General features: G+C 52.8%; 1 protein-coding gene across 2 annotated transcripts; it reads right to left on the bottom strand.

Annotated features, from left to right (window-relative positions):
• Window positions 1-6,501: 6,501 nt before the first annotated feature.
• On the bottom strand, window positions 6,502-23,440 carry RAC2 (Rac family small GTPase 2). Of its 2 annotated transcripts, none has more exons than XM_055574054.1 (7): window positions 23,297-23,440; window positions 21,115-21,186; window positions 12,546-12,663; window positions 11,783-11,845; window positions 11,299-11,458; window positions 7,893-8,025; window positions 6,502-7,285 (listed from the first exon to the last, which is right to left on the bottom strand). In XM_055574054.1, the coding sequence occupies exons 1-6, from the start codon at window positions 23,329-23,331 to the stop codon at window positions 7,895-7,897; spliced, it is 579 nt and encodes a 192-aa protein (XP_055430029.1). In that variant the 5' UTR covers window positions 23,332-23,440; the 3' UTR covers window positions 6,502-7,285; window positions 7,893-7,894. The 2 variants fall into 2 exon arrangements, with proteins under 2 accessions (XP_055430029.1, XP_055430036.1); XM_055574061.1 differs by lacking the exon at window positions 6,502-7,285 and adding an exon at window positions 9,397-9,400 and having other exon boundaries at window positions 7,965-8,025.
• Window positions 23,441-23,666: the final 226 nt, after the last annotated feature.

Here is a 23,666-nt window from a genome sequence, read left to right as displayed (position 1 = left end):
GAATGAAGCAAGGCAAAAGCTAACAGAGTTTTGCCAAGAGAACGCACTGGTCATACCAAACACCCTCTTCCAACAAAATAAGAGAAGACTCTACACATGGACATCACAAGATGGTCAATATCGAAATCAGATTGCACCCAATGATGGAGAAGCTCTATACAGTCAGCAAAAACAAGACCGGAGATGACTGTGGCTCAGATCATGAACTCCTTGTTGCCAAATTCAGACTTAAATTGAAGAAAGTAGAGAAAATCACTAGACCATTCAGGTATAACCTAAATCAAATCCCTTACGATTATACAGTGGAAGTGAGAAATAGATTCAAGGGGTTAGATCTGATAGACAGAGTGCCTGAAGAACTATAGACTGGAATTTGTGACATTGTACAGGAGGCAGTGATCAAGACCATCCCCAAGAAAAAGAAATGCAAAAAGGCAAAGTGGTTGTCTGAGGAGGCCTTACAAATAGCTATGAAAGGAAGAGAAGTGAAAGACAAAGGAGAAAAGGAAAGATATATCCATTTGAATGCAGAGTTCCAAAGAATAGTAAAGAGAGATAAGAAAGCCTTTATTTGCTTAGGGTTTTTTTAATCTTAGTTTTCTTGGACTAAGTTTTTGCATACACTCCTGAAGCTCCATAAAAACCACAACAAACTCCTGGAGTTTCCAGGAGTTAATCTCAGTGATAATTTTTTCTTCAGTTCAGTTCAGTTCAGTCGCGCAGTAGTGTCCGACTCTTTGCGATCCCATGAATCGCAGCACGCCAGGCCTCCCTGTCCATCACCAATTCCTGGAGTTCACTCAGACTCACTCCTAAACTCCTCCTCTCTGATATCCCAGAATTCTTTCTCCACCATCATATCTGGGATTCCCTTCCTTTTTTTCTTGTATTGGATCCTGTTTCTTGAATCCGATGTCTTCCTCTTTAATGGTTTACTCCCTTATTTTGTCAGCATACATCCTCCAGTAACTTCCTAAGAAAGGATGCAGGCTTGAAAACCATTAATTCTCCTCTTGCCCTTGTTGATGGGCCCAGCTGGGCTTAGAATTCTAGGTTGAAAATCTAGACTGACTCTAGATTGGCAAAGGGCAGTTGTCCAGGTCTCTAGCTTCAAGCTGTATTTTTATCTTCAATCCTTTGTGTATAACTTTAGGTAACTTTCTAAATATCATTCTGGAAGCTTCCAGAATGATATTTAGCTTTATCCCTAAATTCTGAAATTTTATAATGCTAGGATTGTGTCCACATCAACCCCAAGTGTTTGGGGGCACTCAGTGAACCATTTTAATCTGAAGATTTATATTCTTAAGTTCTAGGAAAGATTTTTTTTTTATTATTTCCTGCTGGAACTTTTATTATTTTACTACTGGTCTCATAGATTAATCCTTTAGTTTTCTTGTTGTTTACTTTTACCGTATCTTCTATATTCTGAGAGATTCTCTCTCTCTCTCTTTTTTTAGTCTATTTTATCTTCCAACTCTTCTATTTTTAAAAATTTTCATCAGCACATTTTTAATTTCTAAGAGTTCTGTTTCCTGATTATTGCTTTGTTTGGCATTCTATATTTATTTGTGGATATAACACATTTTCTTTTCTCTCTAAGGATAGCAATGGTAATTTCTTTGAAGTTTTCTTCTGATCACTACTATGTCTCTATTTCATGCTAGTTCCTTTTTTTTCTATTTGTTTGATTGGATCTCTTTAATGTTAGAACTTTCCTCAGTTAACTAGTCATCTTTGGTTACCCATTCATTTTGCAGAATAAAGCATTAAAAATTGGACTGGAAACTCTATGTAGGAAGACAGGACTTGCAAAATAGTGAACATTTCTGTAGGAATAGCTGGATGTTTTGTCAAGAACATCCAGATGTCACCAGCTGTCACCATCTATAAGGATTTTCACTGGGGTGGTCAAAGCCTGTCCATGGTTTACTATATGGGATGAATGTATGCCTGGGTGCTTGCATTCCTAAACTGGGTAAGAGAAGGAGCCTGGGGTCTTCTCTGTTAAGTCTTCAGACTTTCACTGAATCCTCTCTTATCAGTCAGCTACTGCTGTGTAACAAACAACCACAAAAATCCTCTGTGGTGCACAACAATAAGCTTTTATTTCACTACACACCTTCAGGTTAGCTGGGATTGGTTGATCTAGGCAGGGCTTAGATAGGCTGGTCTGCTTTGAGCTGCAGATCTACAGGTCATCTGGACACTCCTGCTCCCTGTTTCTTATATACTCTTGGAAATGGCAGGCTTCCTGGGATTTCTTTCATCAGCACAAGAGAACATGGTGCAAGCACATCAAGCCTCTCCTTTTGAGGCATATGCTAACATCCCATTGGCCAAAAGCAAGTCACACAGCCGAGGCAGCATCAGCGGAGTAGGGAAGTACACTCCTCCCTCAGAGGGAGAGGAAGGAGGGAGTGATTATCTGCTAAGTGTAATCAAATCTACCACATCCTCAGTAATCGGTCTTGGGCCTTACCCCATCTGCTTTGTGGCTAGTGTCCTCGGGTCCAGAACTCTCTGGTTGGATTTCCCTGCCTGGGTTAGGGAGGGGTGGTTTCTGGGTGCATAGTGCAGGGGAGAGGACCAGGGAGTCTAACTACTTACACAGACTTCTAAACAACCCCCGGTTTTCAGCCTCCTGCCTCACCATCTGTGGTACCTGGGCCTGCCACTTTGGAGCCCCCTCACAGCTCTGTAAGGCCAGTTGGTTGCATCTCTCCTGTCTCCAACCCTCCTACCCCACCCTGCCATGGAAGAGCAGGCACTTAGATTTGTCTTTCCTGGGCTCTGTTAAATCATTTACCACCCCTCCATCTGCTCTTCATGGTTATGTGCTGCGGTTTGGGGCCACAGGTGTCTCCTGGTTTCTTTGAAGATGAGAGTTTTGTGTTTCTGTTTCATGGTCTCCTTGTTGTTAGGCTGCTTTTTGGCCAGGGGTGAGGGGGTGGAAGCATCTCTACCTGGCACCTTGAAACCAAGGTCTCTTCCTTTTTCTGTTGAACACACTTTTGTGGTATGTTGATCAAACCCCGTGGCAGGTGTTGAGTTACACGTCTGTCTTCTGAGCCTCTGGGGAGCAGGCTGCTGGGTCCCACCCCTCTTTGCCCCTCTAGCTCCCAGCACTTGGCACAGAGTGCACTGTTAGCATATGGGAACTGAATTGAACTGAACTTCAGACTACATGGATGACTGCTCATCATTTCACTTTCTCAAAGCCTTCCAAAGTCTTCTAGAACTATGCTAGATCTGTGTGTCACTCCCCAGAGCCTACTCTGCCATGCCTCCCACATCCCATGAGGCCTACCTAGATGGAATCAACTGGCCCCAGTGGTGAATATTTCTTGGGCAGTGGAGGAGTTAAGAGGGTAGGAAGGAGAGTTAAGAGATCAAAGGAAGAGTCAGCAGGGACTTTGGCCCCAAAAGAGGCATTGTTTCAGTATACCATCATATTATCTTTCATGATCCTGTGAGATGTCTGGGCTCAGTCGTCCGGCTCTTCTGTTCCACATGATGTTGGCTGGGGCTGCAGTCATGTGGGGACTCAACTGGGCAGACATCCAAGATGGCTCCCACACATGACTGATGCCTTGATGAGGATGCTGGAAGGCTGGGCTCAGCTGGGACACTAGAAGGATTGGGTCTCTCTCTCCTTTAAAGTCCACTTTTTTTTTTTTTTTTTGTCTGCTTGTTCACTTATACAAACAACAGAGGTTTATCCAGCATCCACTAGATGCCAGGTACTTGCTAGGATCATGGTGACTTTACACTGAGGATTCTGAGTGGCATAATTACATTTGTAAATGAAGATGATCTCCCAGGATGCCTGATGGAGGTTAGACAAGGCAGGGAGAGTGCAGGCAGGAAAGCTTGTGAGAAGGCATAACTACTGTCCAGGGGATGATTGCAAGGCCTAGAGCAGGAAGTGATGATGGGCCAGATGACAGGTGGTAAGTTTAATAGATATTGTGAAGCTGAATTTTCAAGTCTTGGTAACCAGTGAATGCTGGGAGCACAGAATGGGAAAAGCCAGGGGGACCCCTGGCCTCTGTTTTAGAAGAAGACACAAGGATAAGCCAGACTCCAAGACAGAGAGCCCCGAATGAAGTAGGCTTATCTGGCAGGTGCTCTCCTGCCCATCAGGTGATGATTTCATTGCAAGAGGCCAATCACTGACACCCAGCCCAAGCCTGACAGTAGCAGGGTGCTTGGGAGTGGCTGCTGTCAAATGAGTGAACATTACCATGTTGTCAGCTTTTGCCCATAACTAACAGTTCTTCCTGTTTCAAAATTCTTCACTGACTTTCCTCAAGATTTCTCTTTTCTTTCTGAAGGCCTTCTGGTCCTCAGCCAATTTGCAAAGCAGAAACGAGTGACTCACCCAATGTCCAGCAAGTTCTGGATGCAATGATACAGAGGAAGGAGCAACGAGCTAGGAGTCCTAAGACCTCAAGCTAATAGTAACAGAAGGCATGACCAACAGCAGCATAAACAAATAAGTGGTTTCATTTTTGCTCTGTTCCCTTAACAAGGCACCCATTGGCAGTAGTTCAACTGCTGACCAAAGTTTTGAGGAATCAAGGCTTTTTTATCTTTCTGCTTCTCCATTCTTAGAATGTTAGGTTATATTTTTCTGTTTGTGGTTTCAGGTTCATAAGATGGCTGCTGCAGCTCCAGACATCTCATCAGAATTCATTAGAGAAGGAGCCAGGACACAGGGCATTGTTGGTTGGTTCTATCATTTTTTTATGGAGGAAAACCAAAACTTTCACAGAGGCTGCCTCTCCAATTACTTTCATTTTATGTCTTATTGGCCGGAACTGTATGAACTTGGAACTCCAGCTACAAAGCAGGCTGGGAACAACTATTTTTGTCTGGGGCTAGATACATTGCTGTTCTGGACACAACTAGGATTCTATTAGCAAGGAGGATGCAAGTAGTGGTGGTGGGTTGAAAAGCACAGTGTCTGCCATAGTGAATTGAGCCCTAACTCCTATGTCTCTGTTTACTTCTTTGCAAAACAGAGTTGTTAGTGCTACATTGGGAGGCTGCCAGGAGAATTAACTGAGATCATATGTGCTAGGTGAAACCATACAATGGTGAGAGTATTTATTTCCTGACTTTATTACTGGTATAAAACAAGGACTGTATTCAAGGGGTAGGCTTGGTAGAAGAGGTACCTGGCAGAGGAGGTGTGAGCACAGGAGAGAGGAAGGCAGGGTGTGGCCAGGCCTGAGGCCATCAGGATGGCCCTGGATTTATTTATCCCAAGGCCCCCGAAGAGCAGGGAAGAGAAAGAGGTTCTCGACTCTGGCCTGCTGAAAAAGGCCTTCTCATGGCTTTTAAACATTGGACATCTTAGAGTGTGGGTTCTGACCCACACATATCTGTGTTTGTGTCGGTGTGTGCTGGGGGTGGGGTGAGGTAACAGTGTTAATGGTTTTTTGGTTTGTTTCAGAAGAGAGGTAACTTTAAAAACATAACAACCTTGTCTGAGCTGAAACTGAGAAAGGACGTGGGGCTTCCCTGCCTACACCCCATCCCTTTCTAGATGGTGGGGCTCTCAAGAGGGAAGGACAGTGAGCTGAGATCTTGCATCAGAACTTCAGGTCTTGGGGCAGTGGAAGTGGCCAGGAGCCCTGGGGGAGCCAGAAATGGAAATTCAAAGCATTTCACTGGCTGGGAATTGGGAGACTTCTGGGTTGTCAGGACAGGGTCTCATATCTCTTTTTAAAAATCCTTTATTTTAGCTTCTCTAGACTGTCAGCCCCTGAGGGCAGTAACTCAGGTGAATCGCAGGACCACACAACAGTGCCTGGTAAATTTGTGTTGAATGGACGGATGAAGCTCAGATAAATAGAAGCAGGATCATCCCAAGTCTGGCATTCGTGAATCAGCAAACACTGAGGGGAGATTGGCTCCATACCTGTCCGTGGCGCTTTAGAGATGAGCTTTGTTAATCCTGACAGCAGCCCCATCTCTTCTTAAAGAAACTTCCCTGTGCTTAGTGCCTGCTGGGACCGGCATTGGTTCCTTACACTGTTTGGACACTTTCCTGGGACCGCCAATATTGGAGACTGGGGTTTCTGGCTGCTCGACACCCATATTCCCAAATTCTGACAAGGCTCTCAGCCTCCTTTTGAGAACCAAATCCCCCCACCTCCACCCTAGTGGGTGGGGTTTTGAAACAGGACTACTCTCCCTGCTCTAGCTTGTCAAGTAGTCTAGGTTTGGCCAATCAGAGCACAGGATTCTCCTGACAACTGTGATTGGTTGAAAGGGGGCCCAAGATCTAAGCTGGACCAATCAGAGTAAACCTTAATCAGAACTTTGCCTGGGGCAGACACTTGCTCTTTTTTGCTGAACTTGAAACTGGAAGGGTGAAGCCCTGAGAGTCACTGTGCCTAAGAATGAACCAGACAGCAGAAGGTATAGAAAAGTGAGCCCTGAAGACTTCATTTGAGCCCCCTTGATCAAGCTGTACCTGAAGTCATGATATTTCCAATCTTGAATCAATAAATTTATTTTCTGCTTAAGCAGGGTTTCTATTGGGTTTCTATTTGCAATGGCAAAAGTCCTGACTGGCAGGATCTGAACGTTTTAAGACTCTCACAGATAAATGCAGCTTGGGGTCCTTTGAGTGGAGCAGAAAGACTTGAGAGATGGCAGGAGTCAGCAGGACCCTGGTTTTCGATTGATTGGGCAGGTACTCACAGAGATTTAGAAAATCTGAATATAATATGTTGTCCCCAAAGGAGGACTAAGACCAGAGAGGAACAAACCCTCTGAGACACTTAATTTAGCTCGGTAGAAGAACTCTCAATAAGCAAGACCATCAATACTTGAGTATACTGCTGCCCTAGAAGGGAATGAGAGATCCATCTCTGAAGGTATATAAGTGGTGGCCAGCAACCATCTGGCCTGAAGTTCCCAGAGGGGATTCAAGCATTGAGGGTGAGGGGAGGAGTAAACAGGTAGACGACGCCATGTGTGGCATCTGACCACAGCAATGCAGGGGTGGCTTACTGGGTGCTGGGACCCCCTTCTGGCCCCTGAGAAGGCTGGAGCATGATGGGATGGGGGTGAAGCACCTACAAATTTACACTCTTTGGGCCCCCAGGGGGACCTTCAGCACAGAGAAGACGGTCAACCAAGCTCTGCAGCCATCTTGCTAAGAAACGCCACAGGAAGGGAAGAGTGTGGCCAGCCAGGGGGGCCACTGGGCATTGGGTTGGGGGCCTTGGAGAGTCAAAACCATCTGGCTGGGAAGGCTGGGTGCATCCTGGAAGGAAGACAAACAGGGGGTGAGAATTTGGGGCCAAGCAGAATCCACAGCCTGCTCCCAGCTCTCCTGGCTCCCAGCTCACTCCAGCTCCCAGCTTGTGCTCAAGGTTGGCCACGTCCTCTCTATCCTTGTGGGTGCCTCCCACCCCCACCCATCCCTCTTCTGCCCTAATAGCCTCAGAGCTGAGTCTGCCCTGCCTCTACCCCATATGTGAGTGTCAGGTCTCCCCGGCTCAACTGGGCTCTCCTGAGGGACAGGAGCTGAAGTATCTCTTCACCCTGGGCCTCTCCGCCCTCCTGCAGGGACTGCACATTGGGAACTCAGTGACACCACGCTTGGCTCCTGTTACCTGGCATTTTTTCTGATACTTTGAACCCTTCTTCTGGGAACTGGGCTCACAGAGCAGGCCCAGTTCAGTCAAATGAGCAAACTGAGGCCCCTTTAATGGTCCCTCTTCTGTCCTGGCCTAAATACCACTCCTGGTGAAACCTAGGGCTATCAAGAAGTGGCTGAATGCCTCCCTCCCAGCCACGGCCTTCTGTGTGTGGGGAGTGGGGGAAGCGGGGGAGGGAGTGTCATGAAGCCATGTGGGCGGGACTCTTACCCCTAGAGGATGCTGCAGGGGCGCTTCTGTGGCCGTGTGGGCTGCGGGCACAGAACGGCCCGGATCGCCTCATCAAAGACGGTTTTCAGGCCTCGCTGGGTGAGGGCCGAGCACTCCAGGTATTTCACTGAGTCTGGGTCAGGGCAGCAAGAGAACAGAGGCCTAGGTCAGGGCTGGGCAAAACCCCCTCCCAAGTCATACAACCACACCAGGCTGTGGGGGCCCTCTGGGCTGTGTCCCTCACACATTCACCTCTCTGTGCCTCAGTTTCCTCATATCTGAAAGGAGGAGCTTTATTCAGGGGGAAAGGTTAAGACCCACGACAGCAAGTTTGTGTCTTTCTCAAACACATAAGCCCATAATTTGCAGAAGGTGGCAGGAATTTTGATACCTTCCTGGGAAGAAAGGAGCTCAAGCTACAGTGACCAAATCTCTCAGCACTTCACTTTCTTTCAGAAGATTGCCACATACCTGCCTCCACCTTCCCATAGAAGGCCTGAAGAACCCATGACCTGCTCACCAGGACCTTCCAAATATCATCGAACTGGTCCTTCAGATCACTTCATTTTACAGATGAGAAAGCTGAGGCTCAGAAAAGTCACCAGTCCAAAGTCACACACTAGACATTTCCCATCCCCCAAAGGCTGCTGAGAATTCTCAGCTAGAGGAATGAGAAATGGGGAGCCTTGTTCACCTATGAGGGGACTGTCCTTCTCCCATGTGACCACTCAGGGCTGGAGCCCAGGGCACAGTGAGGAAGGCAGGCTGAGCCCCACTCCCGAGGCAGTGTTCCATGACCTTCTGGAAGGAACCTGTGTGAGTTTTTGTGTCCACAACAACCCAAGCTGTCTCCCTGAAGTGAGCAGTTGAGAAGTTCTCCCTGAGAGAAGCCTGGGGGCCGATTTTAGGAACCAGAGGAGGTTGGAGGGTGGGGGGAGCAGGGAAATTTGCCTCCTCCCTAGAGTCCCCTCCTCTGTGAGGCAGGAAGCAGACTGACACTGATCGGCACCTGCTCCCTGCTAGGCGCTGAGCTGGGTGCTTCCGACAACCCTGTGAAGAAATTCTGTGAATCCCCACTTCCTGGGTGAGGAAACGGGCCCAGAGAGGGGATGCCCCAGGCCCAGAGACACACAGCTTGGAGAGGGGAGCCAGGATCTCAGGAGGGGCAACCCGGGATGAGGGAAAGAAAGGATGGGGCAGGAACAAGGAAACTGAAGCTCAGAGAGGATGTCATTTGTCTAAAGTCACACTCTGGACTCTCCCATCGCCCTTGCACATGGGAGCACTGTCCCAGCAGGGTGCATGGGCAGTGGTCTCAGGGCAAGGCTGGCAGGGACGAAACACCATGACTTAGGTCTGGGAGTCTCACATAACCCCCTGTGCCCAGAAGAGTCTCCCTGGGCATTTAGCCATTGTCCCCTTGCAAGGAACTGTGAGGGACTGTGGCCAATGTCCACTTCTTCCTTTCACACCCACTAACTGTGTCCTCCCTGGCACCTGCCACCCTCCTACTTCTTGGCTAGGAGTATCCAGAGAAAGAGTCCTGACTGGGGGCCTGGCCTTGCTCTGCACCCCAGGCTCCCACCTGTGGGGCAGCAGACCACCTTGATCATGACTGAGGGAGCCACGCAGCCCGGGTTCCAGTCTTAGCTCTACCACATCCCAGTTAGGTGACCTTGAGCTCTTGACTTCTACCTGAGCCTCAGTTTCATCCTCTGTAAAGTGGGGTGATGAGAGTTCCTCCTTCATAGTTGCTATGATGATGAAGCAGGAGAATGCACAGGCCCAGCACCCAGAAACTGCTCAATCCATGTCAGCCGGAATTGGCAGCTGCACCACAAGTCAGCCTACTGGGCTGGTGGACAGAGGCCACCACTGTCTCATCAGCCCTGAAGGCCCCCCAGGCCTCCCCCTTGGCCTGGGCCGGTCTGAGGCAAGTTCAAAGTCATTAGTCACTGCCCCTGCCCCACTTTCATCTGGGATCAGCTCCAAGAAAAATTGGCTAGAGGCCAAGGCAGGACCACCAAGTCATCTCCTTCTGGCAGAGAAAGGACCTTTAGGGAGTGTGCAGGCTGGCTTGTACAGATGGAAAAACTGAGGTCCAGAGAAGGGGATCCCCTGGCCCGAGGTCATACAGACAGTGCCAGAGCTAGTACCAGAATCCAGGCTTCCAGGCCCCATTGTATCCCAAAGCCTCTGCTTTAAAATGGAAAGAGTCTCAGGCTCAGAGGCACTGTCTTGGGTGGAAGGAGTCCGGGAGGCAGACTGATCAGAAAGAAGAGAAGGCAGGGTCTATCCCCAGTATCCGTGAGGAAAGACCAGAGAGCCTGGGAGTCAGAGCCCCCAGGATGGGATGTAGGACCCAGTGTTTAAGCGGCAACAGAGGCCCCCTGGGAAAGACGGCCATGTCACTGGGCAAGTCATGAGAAAGGGGAGGTGGAGGCTGCGGTTTCTCTTCCTGTGGAGAGATGTGAGTCCCCAGGGCCCTCCCAGTTCCGGCGGAAGGAAGAGGGTTAGGGTTGAGGGAGGGAGGGGCTGGAGGAGGCCCCACCAGTTCAGGGGCCAAACCCTGGGTCTGAGGGACCCTGTGGTGACACAGAGAGCCCTGGGCAGCTGGTTTGCATCTCATAGTGGCCAAACCCTGCTGGTGGTCCCAGGCTCTTGGGCAAATGCCCTGTCTCCAGGTGGCAGGCAGGTCAGGGCCTGAAAGACAGCAGACCTGGACACCATGGAAAAGACAAGACACACCAGTCATAGCTGGTGCAGACAGCCCTGGGCCACCACGAGGAGGCCCCCATGCCAGTGCCTTGTGGTTCTGTGTTCAAATCCTGCTTCTGCCACCTACCAGCTGTGTCACCCTGTTAAGTCCCTTCACTTCTCTGGCCCAGTGACCAGGAAACAAAGAGGAGTTGGTCTGAGAAGCCAGGAGGGTGGGGAATGGGGGGTGAGAAGGAGGCAGAAGGGAAGGCATCAGCCTTCAAATCCAAGCTGAAACAACCCCTCCAGGAAGCCTTCCCGGAAAACCCAAGCTTGAGTTGACTGCTCCTCCTCTGAGAAACCACAGCACACCCCACTCCAACCCTGCTCTGTCTGTCACGTCAGTATCTGCTTATGGATTGCACCAGTACCAACAGTGAGCAACACAGAGTGCTTCCCATGCACGGTGCTTCTCTAGGGGCCTCGCGGGTGTGAATTCACTGAATTCTCCTAACCACTCAGAACCACTTCTATTGCCATATTTCACTGATAAGGAAACACAGGCAGAGAGGCTAAGTGACTCGTCCTGGGCCACACAGCTAGTACCCAGCACAGCCAGGGCTGGAATGCACAGTCTGGCCCTGGAGGCTATGTTCGCAATCACCACGAGGCTGTGTCGGAGTTCCCCTCTCTGAGCTGAGCCCCCTACCAATCTCCTTGGCCAGTGCCAGGCCCTGCGGGTAGGTGATGGGTGCCAGCTTCTTCTCCTTCAGCTTCTCGATGGTGTCCTTGTCGTCCCTCAGGTCCAACTTGGTGCCTACCAGGATGATCGGTGTGCTCGGACAGTGATGTCGCACCTCGGGGAACCACTGGACCGGTGGGCGGGGGCAGGGGGTCATGTAAGGAGTGGGGGGAGACGAGGGGCACCAAGTTGGGAGAAGAGAAGAAGGGGGCATGAGGGTGTGTGGAAAGGAGAGGACAAGGTCAGATAGTAAAGTTAACTATCCCAAATGTCTCTGAGACCCGAGTTCCCCCCCATCCCCGCCCACCAGCCGTGGTTGACACTGAGAACCCTCTCTGCCCACATCCTCTGCTGCCCAGAGGCAGGCCAAAGTCTCCAGTCCCTCCCTGCCATGCTCCCCTCTTCAGGGTCGCCTGCCCTAACCCCTAAGGTCCCGCTCCGTCCCACTCACCTTGGCCCGGACATTCTCATAGGAGGCTGGGCTGACAAGGGAGAAGCAGATGAGGAAGACATCCTGGGGAATAAAGCAAGGGTTACTGGTGAGAGGAGGCCTGCAGGTGTCCAACCTGGGCCCTCCACACCTGGGCAACCACTGAGGGCTGGAGCAGCCCAGGCGATGCTAGGCTCTTAGGATCTGGCAGAGCAGCGTTTCCCTTCTCTATAGCAGGCTGATGCTTGTTTATCCGACACTTCCTAAAGGCCAGGGTCTGTTCTAAGAGGGTAATCCTCACATCACGCTGTAGCGATGCCGCTGCTACCCCATTCTACAGACAGGGAAAGTGAGGTTTACAAGGATTAAAGGGTGTGCCATCTGGAATTCCAGAGTCCGTGCTCTCACTACCCCTCTGTCGGTTTGCCGGTCCCAGCCCTTTCTCTGCCACCCTGGAGGGAGAGCCGAGAAGCCACAGAGCCGCCTGCCGCTGTGCCCCCATCTCCCCTCCCCCCGCCACGCCCCCCGGGGGCTGATCATCCCGAGCTTCCTTTGGATCCCTGTCCAGGGTCTGCCTGCCCCACCCACTGGGCACCAGGTGGAGCCAGAGCCCACGGGAAGACGAGAAGGCACAGTGATGACAGACAGAGCCGGATGGAGGGCAGGGACTCCTTGAGCTGGGCCTCAAGGGGAGGGTCGGGGTTCACCAGGCCGAGCTGACACTCCAGGCTGAGGAAGCAGGGACGTGAAGGTCAGGACCACGAGGAGGGGTGGGGCGGTGTACCGTCTGTGGGTAGGAGAGTGGCCGGAGGCGGTCATAGTCCTCCTGCCCGGCCGTGTCCCACAGCCCCAGGTTCACGGGCTTGCTGTCCACCATCACATTGGCTGAATAGTTGTCAAACCTGTGGGAACAAGACAGAGGATCCATCTCCAGCCCCAGAGTCTGTGGACTTGCCATCCCTGGTTCCATGACAGAGGCCAAGACCCAGAGAGGGGCTACAATGGGACCCAAGTCACACTGCACTCTGCAGTTGGGGTTAATTTTTAATTTTTTAATGCCAATCCATTATATTAAAAAAAAATGTTAAACGCGGGAGAACATAAAGAAGAAAACATTGTCTCTACTCTTTTTCTGCCCTGTCTATCCTTCCTGGGTCGGGAAGATCCCCTGGAGAAGGGATAGACTGCCCACTCCAGTATTCTTAGGCTTTCCTCATGGCTCAGCTGGTAAAGAATCTGCCTGCAATGCAGGAGACCTGGGTTCCTTCCCTGGATTGGGAAGATCCCCTAGAGGAGGGCATGGCAACCCACTCTGATATTCTTGCCTGGAGAATCCCATGGACAGAAGAGCCTGGCGGGCTACAGTCCATGGGGTCACAGAGTTGGACACGACTGAGTGACTCAGCACACAGCACGCATCCTTTGAAGAGATGATTTTTCAAGACTGTATAACATTCTCTTGAAGGCACAATCAAAATAAACTTTACCCACCTCTGAGGCTGAACACTGCAGCTAGTCAACCAATTTTTTTTAAGTTATTTTTTTATGTGGACCATTTTTTAAGTCTTTATTGAATTTGGTAATAGTATTACTTCTGTCTTATACTGTGGTTTTTTGGCCTAGAGGTTTATGGGATTTTAGTTCCCCAACCAGTGATTGAACCCGCACCCCCTGCATTGGAAAGCAAAGTCTTTATCATTGGACCCCCAGGGAAGTCCTGTGGGTACTCATTATTTGTTGAATGAATGCTCATTCCCATCTTAGTTTGGGTCCCCCCAGAAGCAAACCCTGAGATGAAATTTACTTGGGAAGTGATTCCAGGACCCAAGGGAGGGGGCAGAAGCTATTGAGGTGTTACTGGGGGGCGGGTGGAACTGGGACTCCATCTTGCCGGGGCCTCTGAGCTCAGGGCATCCCCCTGAGGAGGCAGCGAGCTGGGGTATTTACCACCTTCTCCATCTCCCACTGGCAGAGGGCTATCCTGGGGTATTAATTTACTGGCCTTCCAGCCTACCCCAAAAGCTGCCAGTCACCGGAGACTTCAGGAAATGCCATTGGCACACACTGGAAAGGCACGTGCTGAAGGATGTGCACATGCTAAACTCTCCCTGCTGACACCAGACAGGCCTCTGGGACAATCACACGAGCGTCCAGATTTTTTTAAAGGTTCTGCTGCTGCTGCTGCTAAGTCACTTCAGTCGTGTCCGACTCCATGCAACCCCAGAGACGGCAGCCCACCAGGCTCCCCCATCCCTGGGATTCTCCAGGCAAGACCACTGGAGTGGGTTGCCATTTCCTTCTCTAATGGATGAAAGTGAAAAGTGAAAGTGAAGTTGCTCAGTCATGTCTGACTCTTAGCGACCCCATGGACTGCAGCCCACCAGGCTCCTCCATCCATGGGATTTTCCAGGCAAGACTACTGGAGTGGGTTGCCATTTAAAGGTTCAGTTCAATAGTATTTCTCGCTACACACATTCCTGAGAGGCAGCAGCTGGTCCCTAACGCTATGCAAAAGGAAACTGGGATCAGTGAAATAGAGTGACTGACCCTAGGCCACACAGCCAGTGAGCAAGTGACCCAACCAGGTGTTAAGCCAGTTCTGATTCCACGCCCAGTGTTCACTACCCCGTGCAACAGCTGCTTCCGCAGCTTCCCTGTGGGCGAGAGACCACCACCTTCTCTCTCTGCATTGAGGTCACCCACACAGGTCCTGCTTCCTGTCCCCTGCCCTGGCCCACTGAGACCTCAGGCTCCTCCAGCTTGTCCCCCTACTCCTCCCTTCACACATCAGCCAAGCCATTTCTGTTTCTGGCAAGATTCAGGCTTCCTGCCTCCTTGAGTCTGTTCACACTGTGGCCCCCTGCCTGTAATGCCCTCCCACCCTCTCCGTGTCGAAGGTGTTTCCTCCCTCCCAGGTTGCGCGGTCAGCCGCGCTCTCCAGCCTGGGCCCCTGTCTGCCCGTGCCTCTCTTGGGAATGCTCTTCTGTGCTCTCATCACCCCGTCTCCCATTCATGCTTCGAAGCCCTGCCCAGGCACTTCCTCCTCTGTGGGGAAACATCCCGGCTACCTCTTTCCTTGGCCCCCACCTGGAAAGAGTTTGTCATCCCCTCCCTCAGGCAACTGCTTTGCTTAGACTATGAGCTGGCATTACTGCATCTCTCCTGCCATGTAGCTGTCCATGGGGGCAGGGCCCATGTCTCTTTATCTCTGAAGTCTCAGGACTGGCCCCTGGTGAGTGTAGGTAGAACAGAGTTAAACTGAACCAAAGCACTTGGGACACCACCTCCTCCATGAAGTCCTCCCAGAACACTGCTCCGAGACAGGCTGCAGAAGCCCTAGTACCTCAGAGTGACTCAAAGACATTTGTCTTGTGGCAGGCACCCTCCACCAAAACAGTGGACCACTTGATGTGTTTAATACCCCGTGCTTGTCCAGCCTTCAGTTCCTCAGATGGCCCTGCTCCCTCCTGCCTGGAAAGTTCCTGCAAATGCCCTTCCCCTGGCTTCCTGCTCTTCTTTCCAGGTGCCAGGCTGACTCTTACTCATCCTCTTTCCAGCCCCATCGCAAGGTCACCTCCTCCAGGAAGCCTTCCCTGAGCCCCAGCCAGGTCGGGGCCCCCACCCCACCCCCACTCAGTAATCTGTGGTGAACTCAGCACTTAAAGGCATCGGCTTGGCTTTCTCCTCATTGCACTGAGGCCTGCATCGCGTTTGGCACGTATCGGCTCAGTGGTAAAGAATCCTCCTGCCAATGCAGGAGACCGAGGTTCAGTCACTGGTTTGGGAAGATCTCCTGGAGAAGGAAATGGCAACGCATTTCAGTATTCTTGCCTGGGAAATTCCACAGACAGAGGAGCCTAGCGGGCTACAGTCCATGGGGTCTCAAAAGAGTCAGACACTACTGAGTGGCTAAATGACAACTTCAGCAACAGTTGCCCTGTGTCTGCTCTGGGTACCACCCCTACTGCTGTGGGATTTCAGGCCAAAGGCACTATTCAGGGAGACACCGCAGGGCATGATGGGAAAAGAAGTCCCTGTGTTTTCTTTGGCTTCAGCCAGAAACACTCCTTTGGGGTGAGCTTAGGATATAGGGACATTATCTCCTCTAATGTCTAGTCTGAAATTCTGATACCAAAAAGTCCCCCAAGATTCCTTGAGCCAAGGATATCTATCTTCTCCGAACCAGCTGTAGGATCTCAGGGGCCATGGTGATGAGGAAAGAGCTGACTTGTAGGACCTGTCACAGGACTAAGCACTTGCTCTGGGGCCAGGCAGAGGGCTAGGGACCTTCATACCTTAGGTTTTGAAGTCCCATGTGACCCAAGACAAAAAAACCTCAAATTATTCCCTTTAGACAGTTGAGGAAATCAAGGCCCCAAGAAGTCAAATAACTTTTCCAAAGCCAGCCAGCTCAGGAGCACAGGAGCTGGGATTTTATCTGGTCTCCTTCTGAGCACTCATTTGTGAGCGAGAGAGAGTAGACTAATGCTCATTAGGAGGGTGGATTTGCCTGGGGACACCCCCCCACCAGAGTGGGAAGAGAGCAGAAAGTTCCTTGTGAAGCCTTATCCTGGCTGTGTGACCCCGGGTGAGTAACCCAGCTTCTCTGAGCCTCACTTTCTTCACTGTGAAAAAAGAAAAGCCCCATCTCTTACAGCCACTAAGAGGATCCAGGCAGAGAGGACCTTCAAGCCATCCCATGCGGAGATGCTGAGAAGCTGAGCAACCGCATCTTGAAACAGCCCCCTCACTGGCCCCTTCCCCAGAGCCTGAGGGATTCCTGCAGAGACAATGATCCACAACCCCTGAGTCCCCCACTCCAGAGACCCACAGGCAGCCAGGACCAACGGAACGTATACCATGACCGTGGCCAACCCTCACTCTTATCTTCCAGATGAGGAAACTGAGGCTCACAGATAGGAAGGGACTTGCCCAAGATCTCACAGGCAGTTGGTGACAGAGCCAGGACTAGATCCTGTTACCCAGTTCAGAAAAGCCTGTGGTATAAGCATCACTGTGAGTTTATGGCTGGAGGCTCAGTGAAGTTTGAGCTCAGGTGCAGGAGCTCCCTAGTGGCTCAGATGGTGAAGAATCCATCTGCGATGTGGGAGATGTGGGTTCCATCCCTGGGTTGGGAAGATCCCTTGGAGAAGGGAAAGGCTACCCACTCCAGGATTCTTTGGCTTCCCTGGTGGCTCAGACGGTAAAGAATCTGCTTGCAGTGCAGGAGACATGGGTTCGATCCCTGGGTCAGAAAGATCCCCTGGAGGAGGGCATGGCAACCCACTCCAGCATTTTTGCCTGGCGAATTCCATGGACAGAGGAGCTTGGCGGACTATAGTCCATGGAGTCGCAAAGAGTTGGACACGACTGAGAGACTAAGCACAGCACAGCACGTGGGGCTGACCCGGACCTGTGCAGAGTGCAGGGAATCCATGTTTGCTGAGCACGCGGGGGTCCCAAATGCTGCTCCAGGTCCTTTATACTTAGATCATTCAGTGGACCCAGGAAGTGGATTCTACATTGTGTCTGGGATTCAGAGCCCTAGAGTAACCTGCCCACGGTCACACAGCTGGTATGCTTTTACCCAGAGTCTGTGTGGCCCCTTTCTGCACCCCTAGACTACACACTCGGCTCTGTAGCCCTCCACCATGGAGAGGAGGAAGGGCATGGGACAAATGAAATGACCCTCGGCCCTGCGCATCACTTGACCACCACCCAAGCCTCCAGGGGAAGGAAGGTGGACTCACAGAACACAAAGAACACGAGGCATGTGTGGCTGCTGATTTGGGGACCAGGGAGCATTGATATGTCAGGCGAGGCATGGACCCCTGTGAGGATTCGCCGCCCGGTCCTCGGGACAATAGGGAGCCATCGAAGGCCTTCACCAGGTGGGGTGACATGCTCAGCTTTGCATTTGGAAAAGGTTCTCTTGGTCACTGGGTGGGAACATCTTGGAGTAGGGTCAGAGGGGAAGCTGGGAGACAGAGCCGCCAGTGAAAGAGGCGGGTGGTTGGAGGAGACGCGGAGGCATGGGTATCCCAGATGGGATGGGAGGGGACAGAGGCTGTGTAGGAGCAGTGAGGAGGCTTGAGCCAGCTGGACACAGGGAGGGATTAACACACCTGGTGGCAGGAGTATGGGGCAAGGGGGAGTTGCGAGGCCAGGTGGGAAAACTTGGCAGGACCCCAGGAATCTCCACTAGGGAGGCTGGGTACCATCCTGTCTGTGGGAATCCAGGCTGGACTTCCAGTTTACAAAGGAAAGTGAAAACCAAATACTGGCCCATCTGACCCAAATTAACTCCTTGTGTTCTTCCCAGAGAGAAGCCCTGCAGAGCCGAGCTCCCTGCTGGTGGCTGAGTTCCAGCACCTTCTCAGGGCAGACTGGAGCACACCCTCTCTGCCAGACAGGGTGGTCCAGTCACTACAGAGTGCCAGCGAGGTGCTCGACTCTGTTCTAGCAGCCGGTCTAGTGAACTAGACGGACCAGGGCCCTGTCCTCACAGAGCTGCCATCCCAGCAGGAGAAGTCAGATCAGGATGGGCAACAGAGACCATCCAGCAGGGTGTGGAGGGATGGAGGAGGCCTGGGTGGAGGGAGGGATTGTTTAGACCGGGGTCAGAGATGGGCTACTTCAGCAGGGAACTGAGTGGTGGGAAGTGGTACGTGCAGAGGCCTGGAGGAGGCTGGCACGTCTGGTCCCCAAGGACCAAAATGGAGTGGGTAGGAAATGGGTTTTGAGAAGGCAATTTCAGCAAGGTATTCCTCTATCTAATTTTTGCATTTGAAAGCTCACCTGGGCTTCCCTTTGAGAATGGTCATAAGGAGAGGGTAAGGGGGAGATCCCCTAGGTCACGAACATCCCATAGCAGGGTCTTTCTACCTCGTCTTTGTATCTCCAATGCCCAGCACCTGACCATCCACAGAGCAGGCTTCAGTCTCCCAATCTGTGAGACATGGCTTTGACTTCGAGCTCTTATCCCCCAACCCTAGGCAGTCAGTTGAACTCGTTCTCTCTCTTATCTGATCTGGTTCTTGTGGCACAGGCCTCTGGCCCCAGCAAACCCTGCCACCCTGAGCCCCAGAGCCCTCCTGACCTTTATCTCTCTGCTGGAGATCTCAGGCTGCCTGTTTCCTCAAACTCTACTCTCTCCAACTGTCCCCACCCTCCAGTGTCAAGGGCTCAGGGTGGCTTATTTTCCCCTCTCTGTCACAGGAGTGCAGGCTTTGAAGCAGGAGCCCCTCTTAGGGTCTTGTCCAGAGCCAAGTGACTCCGTATGGAAGACAAAAAGGGTGGGGTGCAGGTCTGGCAGCATACCAGGCAGGGCCACACACAAAATGAAAATGTAGGGCCCCTTGTTCAAACATTAAGAATTTGGGGATGGGGCCTCCGAGCATTAAATGAAGTGCAGGAGCCTCCTGTGTGGGACTCTGTGAGCCTGCCTGGATGGCCCACCTGGGAGCAGGCCCTGATCTCTGACCCAGCTCCTCAGACAGGGAAGGTAAACCCTGTCTGGTCCATCCTGTCTGTCCTGTAAAGTTGTCCAGGACCACCGAATCTGCTCGGGGCCACCAGGGGTTGCTGAGAGCGCCTGGCCCTTCCTTGGCCTCTGCTGGTCCCCCCACCTTGCATCAGAGAACTCACCTCCGATCTCCCTGCACAGGGAAGGTGCATGGGCAAGGAACTTAGCACCTCCCAGCCCCGCTCCATTTCTTAAAGAAAGAGAAACTGAGGCTCAGAAAGGGGAAGCATTTGGTCTAAGGTCTTTGAGCAAGTGGGCCCTTCAGCCCATCTGTGATAGGCAGAGGCAGGAGAGCAGGTGGTTCCAGTGACAGTCCTGGTGACAACAACCTTCTGCAGGAGCTGGCTGGCCTAATGTTACACCTGCCTCCCTGCCAGGTCTAGAGCCCACCATCCCTCAGCACCAGGAGGCGCTGATAAACATTTGGTATTGGATGGTGAGTGGGCAGATACAGGCTGATGCAAAGAGGGGCACTGGTGCCCTTATGGGGAGTTGGGAACAGAACCAGGCCAGAAATTGCTTTCCCAGGTTTCCTACCCAGGTCTCTCTGCCCTCTCCTAGCTGCCATCCTCCTGCCTGGGCTGGGGTCCCTGAGGCAACTGGAGCCTGGCCCCCTGTGCCAGGGAGAAATAGAGAGATCCTAGGCCACCTGGTGACCCTGGGGGGCAGGTCCCTTAGCTTCTGTGAGCCTCAGCTCCCCCCACAGATACTGTGGGACTAAAATAATCCCAACTCCTCCCACGAGCATCAAATGAGGTCACACATGTGTGACATTTCCAGGGACCAGCACCCAGTAGGCCCTTGAGAAATGGTAGCTGTGATCCATCCTCCTAGGGCCTCTCCATAAAGTTCAATTCAGGTCAACTCAAGATATATACATCGTTTCTAAGACAATGTGTAGATTATACTGCATGTAAAACCCTAAGACCCTTAAAGAACTGGAAATGGCCCCCTGCCCTCTGTAGACTCTTGGTCATGGAAAAGATCAGATAAAGTCTGTCTAGGGAGTGGAGACCTCTTCACGCTATGTCAGAAAGGCTTTCTGGAGGAGGGATGCTGGAGCTGGCCTGGAGGTCTTAGACGCATGGGCATAGGAAGGAAAAGCACTTGAGGCAGAAGGAACAGCTGGAGCAAAGATCCTGAAGTAGAAATGTCCAGAGTGTGTTTGGTGACCAGGCGGCCAGAAACAGAACAAGAAGTGAAGAACTGGGTGGTGAAGCCAGAAGGGAAGGTTGGAGAAGGCCACGCAGAGCCTTGGGTGCTGTGCTGCAGAGCTTGGGGGCTGTCATGAGGGAGTGGGGCCGCCGAGCATCAAGGAGAGAGGGGCTGGTGCTTCCGTTCACCCCACATACTCCTCCATACCTGCAAATCAGGTGACAGCCCTGCTCCACATCCTACACAAGGGTGGGTCCTGACTGGTCTCGGGTGGCACTGTCCTCTCCCCCTGCACAAGCGTGTGCCCTGACATCTCTGGTCTCCCAGTGTTAAGGCCCTCCTCCTGCACCCACTCCCCTCCTCTGTCCCAGTCCCCTTCCACCCACCTCTGCTCAGGCCAGCTCTCCATGTCTCCCTGCTTGAAGGCCCTGCTCCCTGGCTTGCCTCCTGCACCTCTCTCCGCTCTGGGAGCCCGGGGTGCTCATCCTGGCACAGGTGGCTACCTCCTCCTCTGGATCAGCAGGCAGCTCTGCTGGCCCAAGACTGGCTGGAGCCTGACCCCCAGGTGCCCACACAGGCCCAGCACACAGGAAGTGCCTAAAAGGGGGGTGGGCCTGGTGGTCCATGCGTGTCTCCCCAGCCTCCGAGCGTCCCACCCACATGCAGAACTCACACGGTGGGGATGTACTCTCCAGGGAAGGCGTTGGTGGTGTAGCTGATGAGCAGGCAGGTCTTGCCCACGGCTCTGAAAGACAGGAAGTTCAAGAGGACAGCAGTCAGGGGCCCTGCCCGAGACCCGGGGAGGTTTTCTGAGGATCCGCGCGGTCCCCTAGCCCAGCCCTCAGGAGAGACCCAAGCCCCACCTCCACGGCCTCAGTGTCCCCATCTGAGAATTTCTGTATCAGTGTTATCACACCTGAGATGTTCGTTAAAGGACAGACTTTGGGGTCCTACCCGAGATTCTGAATCATGAGTGTGGCGTGGATCTAGCAATTTGTAACAGTTTCCCAAGTGACTCTGATGTGAAACAGAGGATTAAGAGCAGGGGGTCCCCAGGAGGTTCCCGAAGCCTGACCAGGGCTCTGCCATTACTGCCCTGGGATCCAGATCCTTCATCACCCACCCAGCAGGGGTGCACTCTCAGGCAAGCCACATAACCTCCCCATGCCTCAGCTTCCCCGTCCAGAAAACAGGGATGAGATGAGTCCATCATCACAGGAAGGACAGAGAGGTAAATTAGATGAAGCCGGTAAAAGTCTGAAGCACAGTCCTGGCACAGCACAGCAGTCGCCAAATGTGGGGGACTGCCTGAACCCTCTCCTTCCCCTCCCACCTCACCAGAGGGTGTGGCAGTTAAGAGCATGGAGTTCAGGGATCAGAGACACCAGGGCTCAAATCCCATGAGGTCTTAAGCAAATGACTTAACTTCTTTGAGCTACAGTTTTCCCACCTGTAAGACGGGCCTAATATGAGGGTTGTTGGGAGGATAAAACAGAGGAGCGTGAGGAAGCCCAGGGCCTGCACACAGTAAGCACTAAGTTAGTGGTGAGCGCCATGATTGGTGCTGTCTGCACCCCGAATCTGCTGGGCTGGGAGGGGGTGCGGGCCACAGGTAGCCCTGGGCCTTCCCCTGCTCCACTTGGTTTCGTCACTTCCGGCTCTGAAGGGGGCCGCCCGCCCTCTTCTCTCCCCATCGCCTCCCACCCCCCGCCTGCCAGCAAGGTACCTCTGAGTGACTGGAACGTTGCCCTCGGCTTCCGCCCTCCCCTCCTCATATCAGATACAAAGCAGAAATGAGCAGGGCTGGACAGATAATGGGCAGGAGCCATGTATCACAATCAGCTAAGGGCTGCCTGATAAACCAGCCCCCCACCACTACCCCACCCTGAACAGGAAAGTCAAGTCTCTTACGGCCTCAGGCTGCCCCTCTGTAGGATGGGAGGCCTGGACAAGAGGCCTGCCTTCTAGAACATGCTGGAATACGTTGGGGCTGGACCTACAGAAAACTTCCGGAGGTACCTGTGTGTTGGACCCTGAGGCAGTGTTGCTGGCCGGCCCAAGAGATGGGATATCAAACCTGTCATTTTACAGATGAGGAAACTGAGGCCTGTAGGGGCACATGACAAGCTGAGGTCACAGAGAGCCGACCGCTGAGGAGGGCCTTCCGTTCAAGCCTGGGCCGACCCCCACAGTCACGCCCACCCCGCACTCCTCTAGCTCTAACCCTGCCTCTCACGCTCCTAACGCTGCCTCTCACGCCCCTCCCCCTCTGCTCCTCACCCACATCCCCTACACCACCTCCCCAGCCAGGCAGGCTGAGACTTAGAAGGCGAACTTTACCGAGCACACATACGTGCAGGACAACCCCTCAAAATAGCTCAAGCGACCCGACATCAACCCTGAGGGCGTGGGCCTCTTCCCAGATGGCCAAGCTTTGGTTCAGAGAGGCACTGTGACTTGCACAAGGCCACACAGCAGAGCAAGTCAGGGACTAGAGCCCAGGTCAGCCTGGGGCCCCACCCCCCACCGGCAGCCACAGATTTAGACACCGGAGGCCCATAGGAGACCAGCCCCAGCTCTCAGGGTGCAGGCGAGAGGCCCCAGGTACCCCTAAGCGCGGTCTTTTACTCTCCACCCAGGCAGTTTCCGGGGTGAGTGGGGCAGAGAGTGAAGCTGTGTGCAGCCCACCCCTGGGGTTCCCTCTGGGCCCTGGGAGAAAAAGGGAGCGGTTCCTCTGGCTGCCTCCTAGGGACCCCTCTGTCTGCAGGCAGGGGGCTTCCCCGGGGACTCCAGGGTGGGAGGGCCCCAGGGCTACCCCCAGAGGGAGCTGTGAGCAAGTCCAGCCAGATACCTACCCATCGCCCACCACCACACACTTGATGGCCTGCATGGTGTCCAAGGCCTGAGGGCTGGTAGTGGTGACAGCTCAGAGCCCCAGCGTTTCTGCAGGAGCGCGGGGTGTGGAGAGCTGGAGAGGCGTCCTGAGCGGGGAGCAGCAGCGGGACAGGAGGCAGGAGGAAGCGGAAGGGGAACTTACCCAAGCCTCTGCCCTCAGGGCCGTTTGCAGAAGGCGGAGCGTGCGGTCTGGCAGAACGGCTCGAGGGCGGGGTGGCTCTCAGGTGCTGGGCTGGGCCCTGGCCACCCCCACGGGTATCGCTGCTCTGAGGCACCAGCAGGAGATCTGGGGACCCTCGGGGCTGGAAACGTTCTTCCACAGGCAGGGCC

Source organism: Bubalus kerabau, chromosome 1 (assembly GCF_029407905.1).
Source record: "Bubalus kerabau isolate K-KA32 ecotype Philippines breed swamp buffalo chromosome 1, PCC_UOA_SB_1v2, whole genome shotgun sequence".
Lineage (NCBI taxonomy): Eukaryota > Metazoa > Chordata > Mammalia > Artiodactyla > Bovidae > Bubalus > Bubalus kerabau.
Note: the sequence above shows the minus strand (reverse complement) of the source record. Positions and strands in the feature narration are given on the sequence as shown.

Bases quoted from the DNA above. Each gene is read 5' to 3' on its own strand.
- RAC2 (XM_055574054.1), bottom strand. From the start codon at position 23,331: ATGCAGGCCATCAAGTGTGTGGTGGTGGGCGATGG. The intron at 12,664-21,114 runs GTGAGTTCTGCA...TTGTTCCCACAG, and splicing joins GGAGAGTACATCCCCACCGT to GTTTGACAACTATTCAGCCA. The intron at 11,846-12,545 runs GTACACCGCCCC...TTTATTCCCCAG, and splicing joins CACTCTCCTACCCACAGACG to GATGTCTTCCTCATCTGCTT.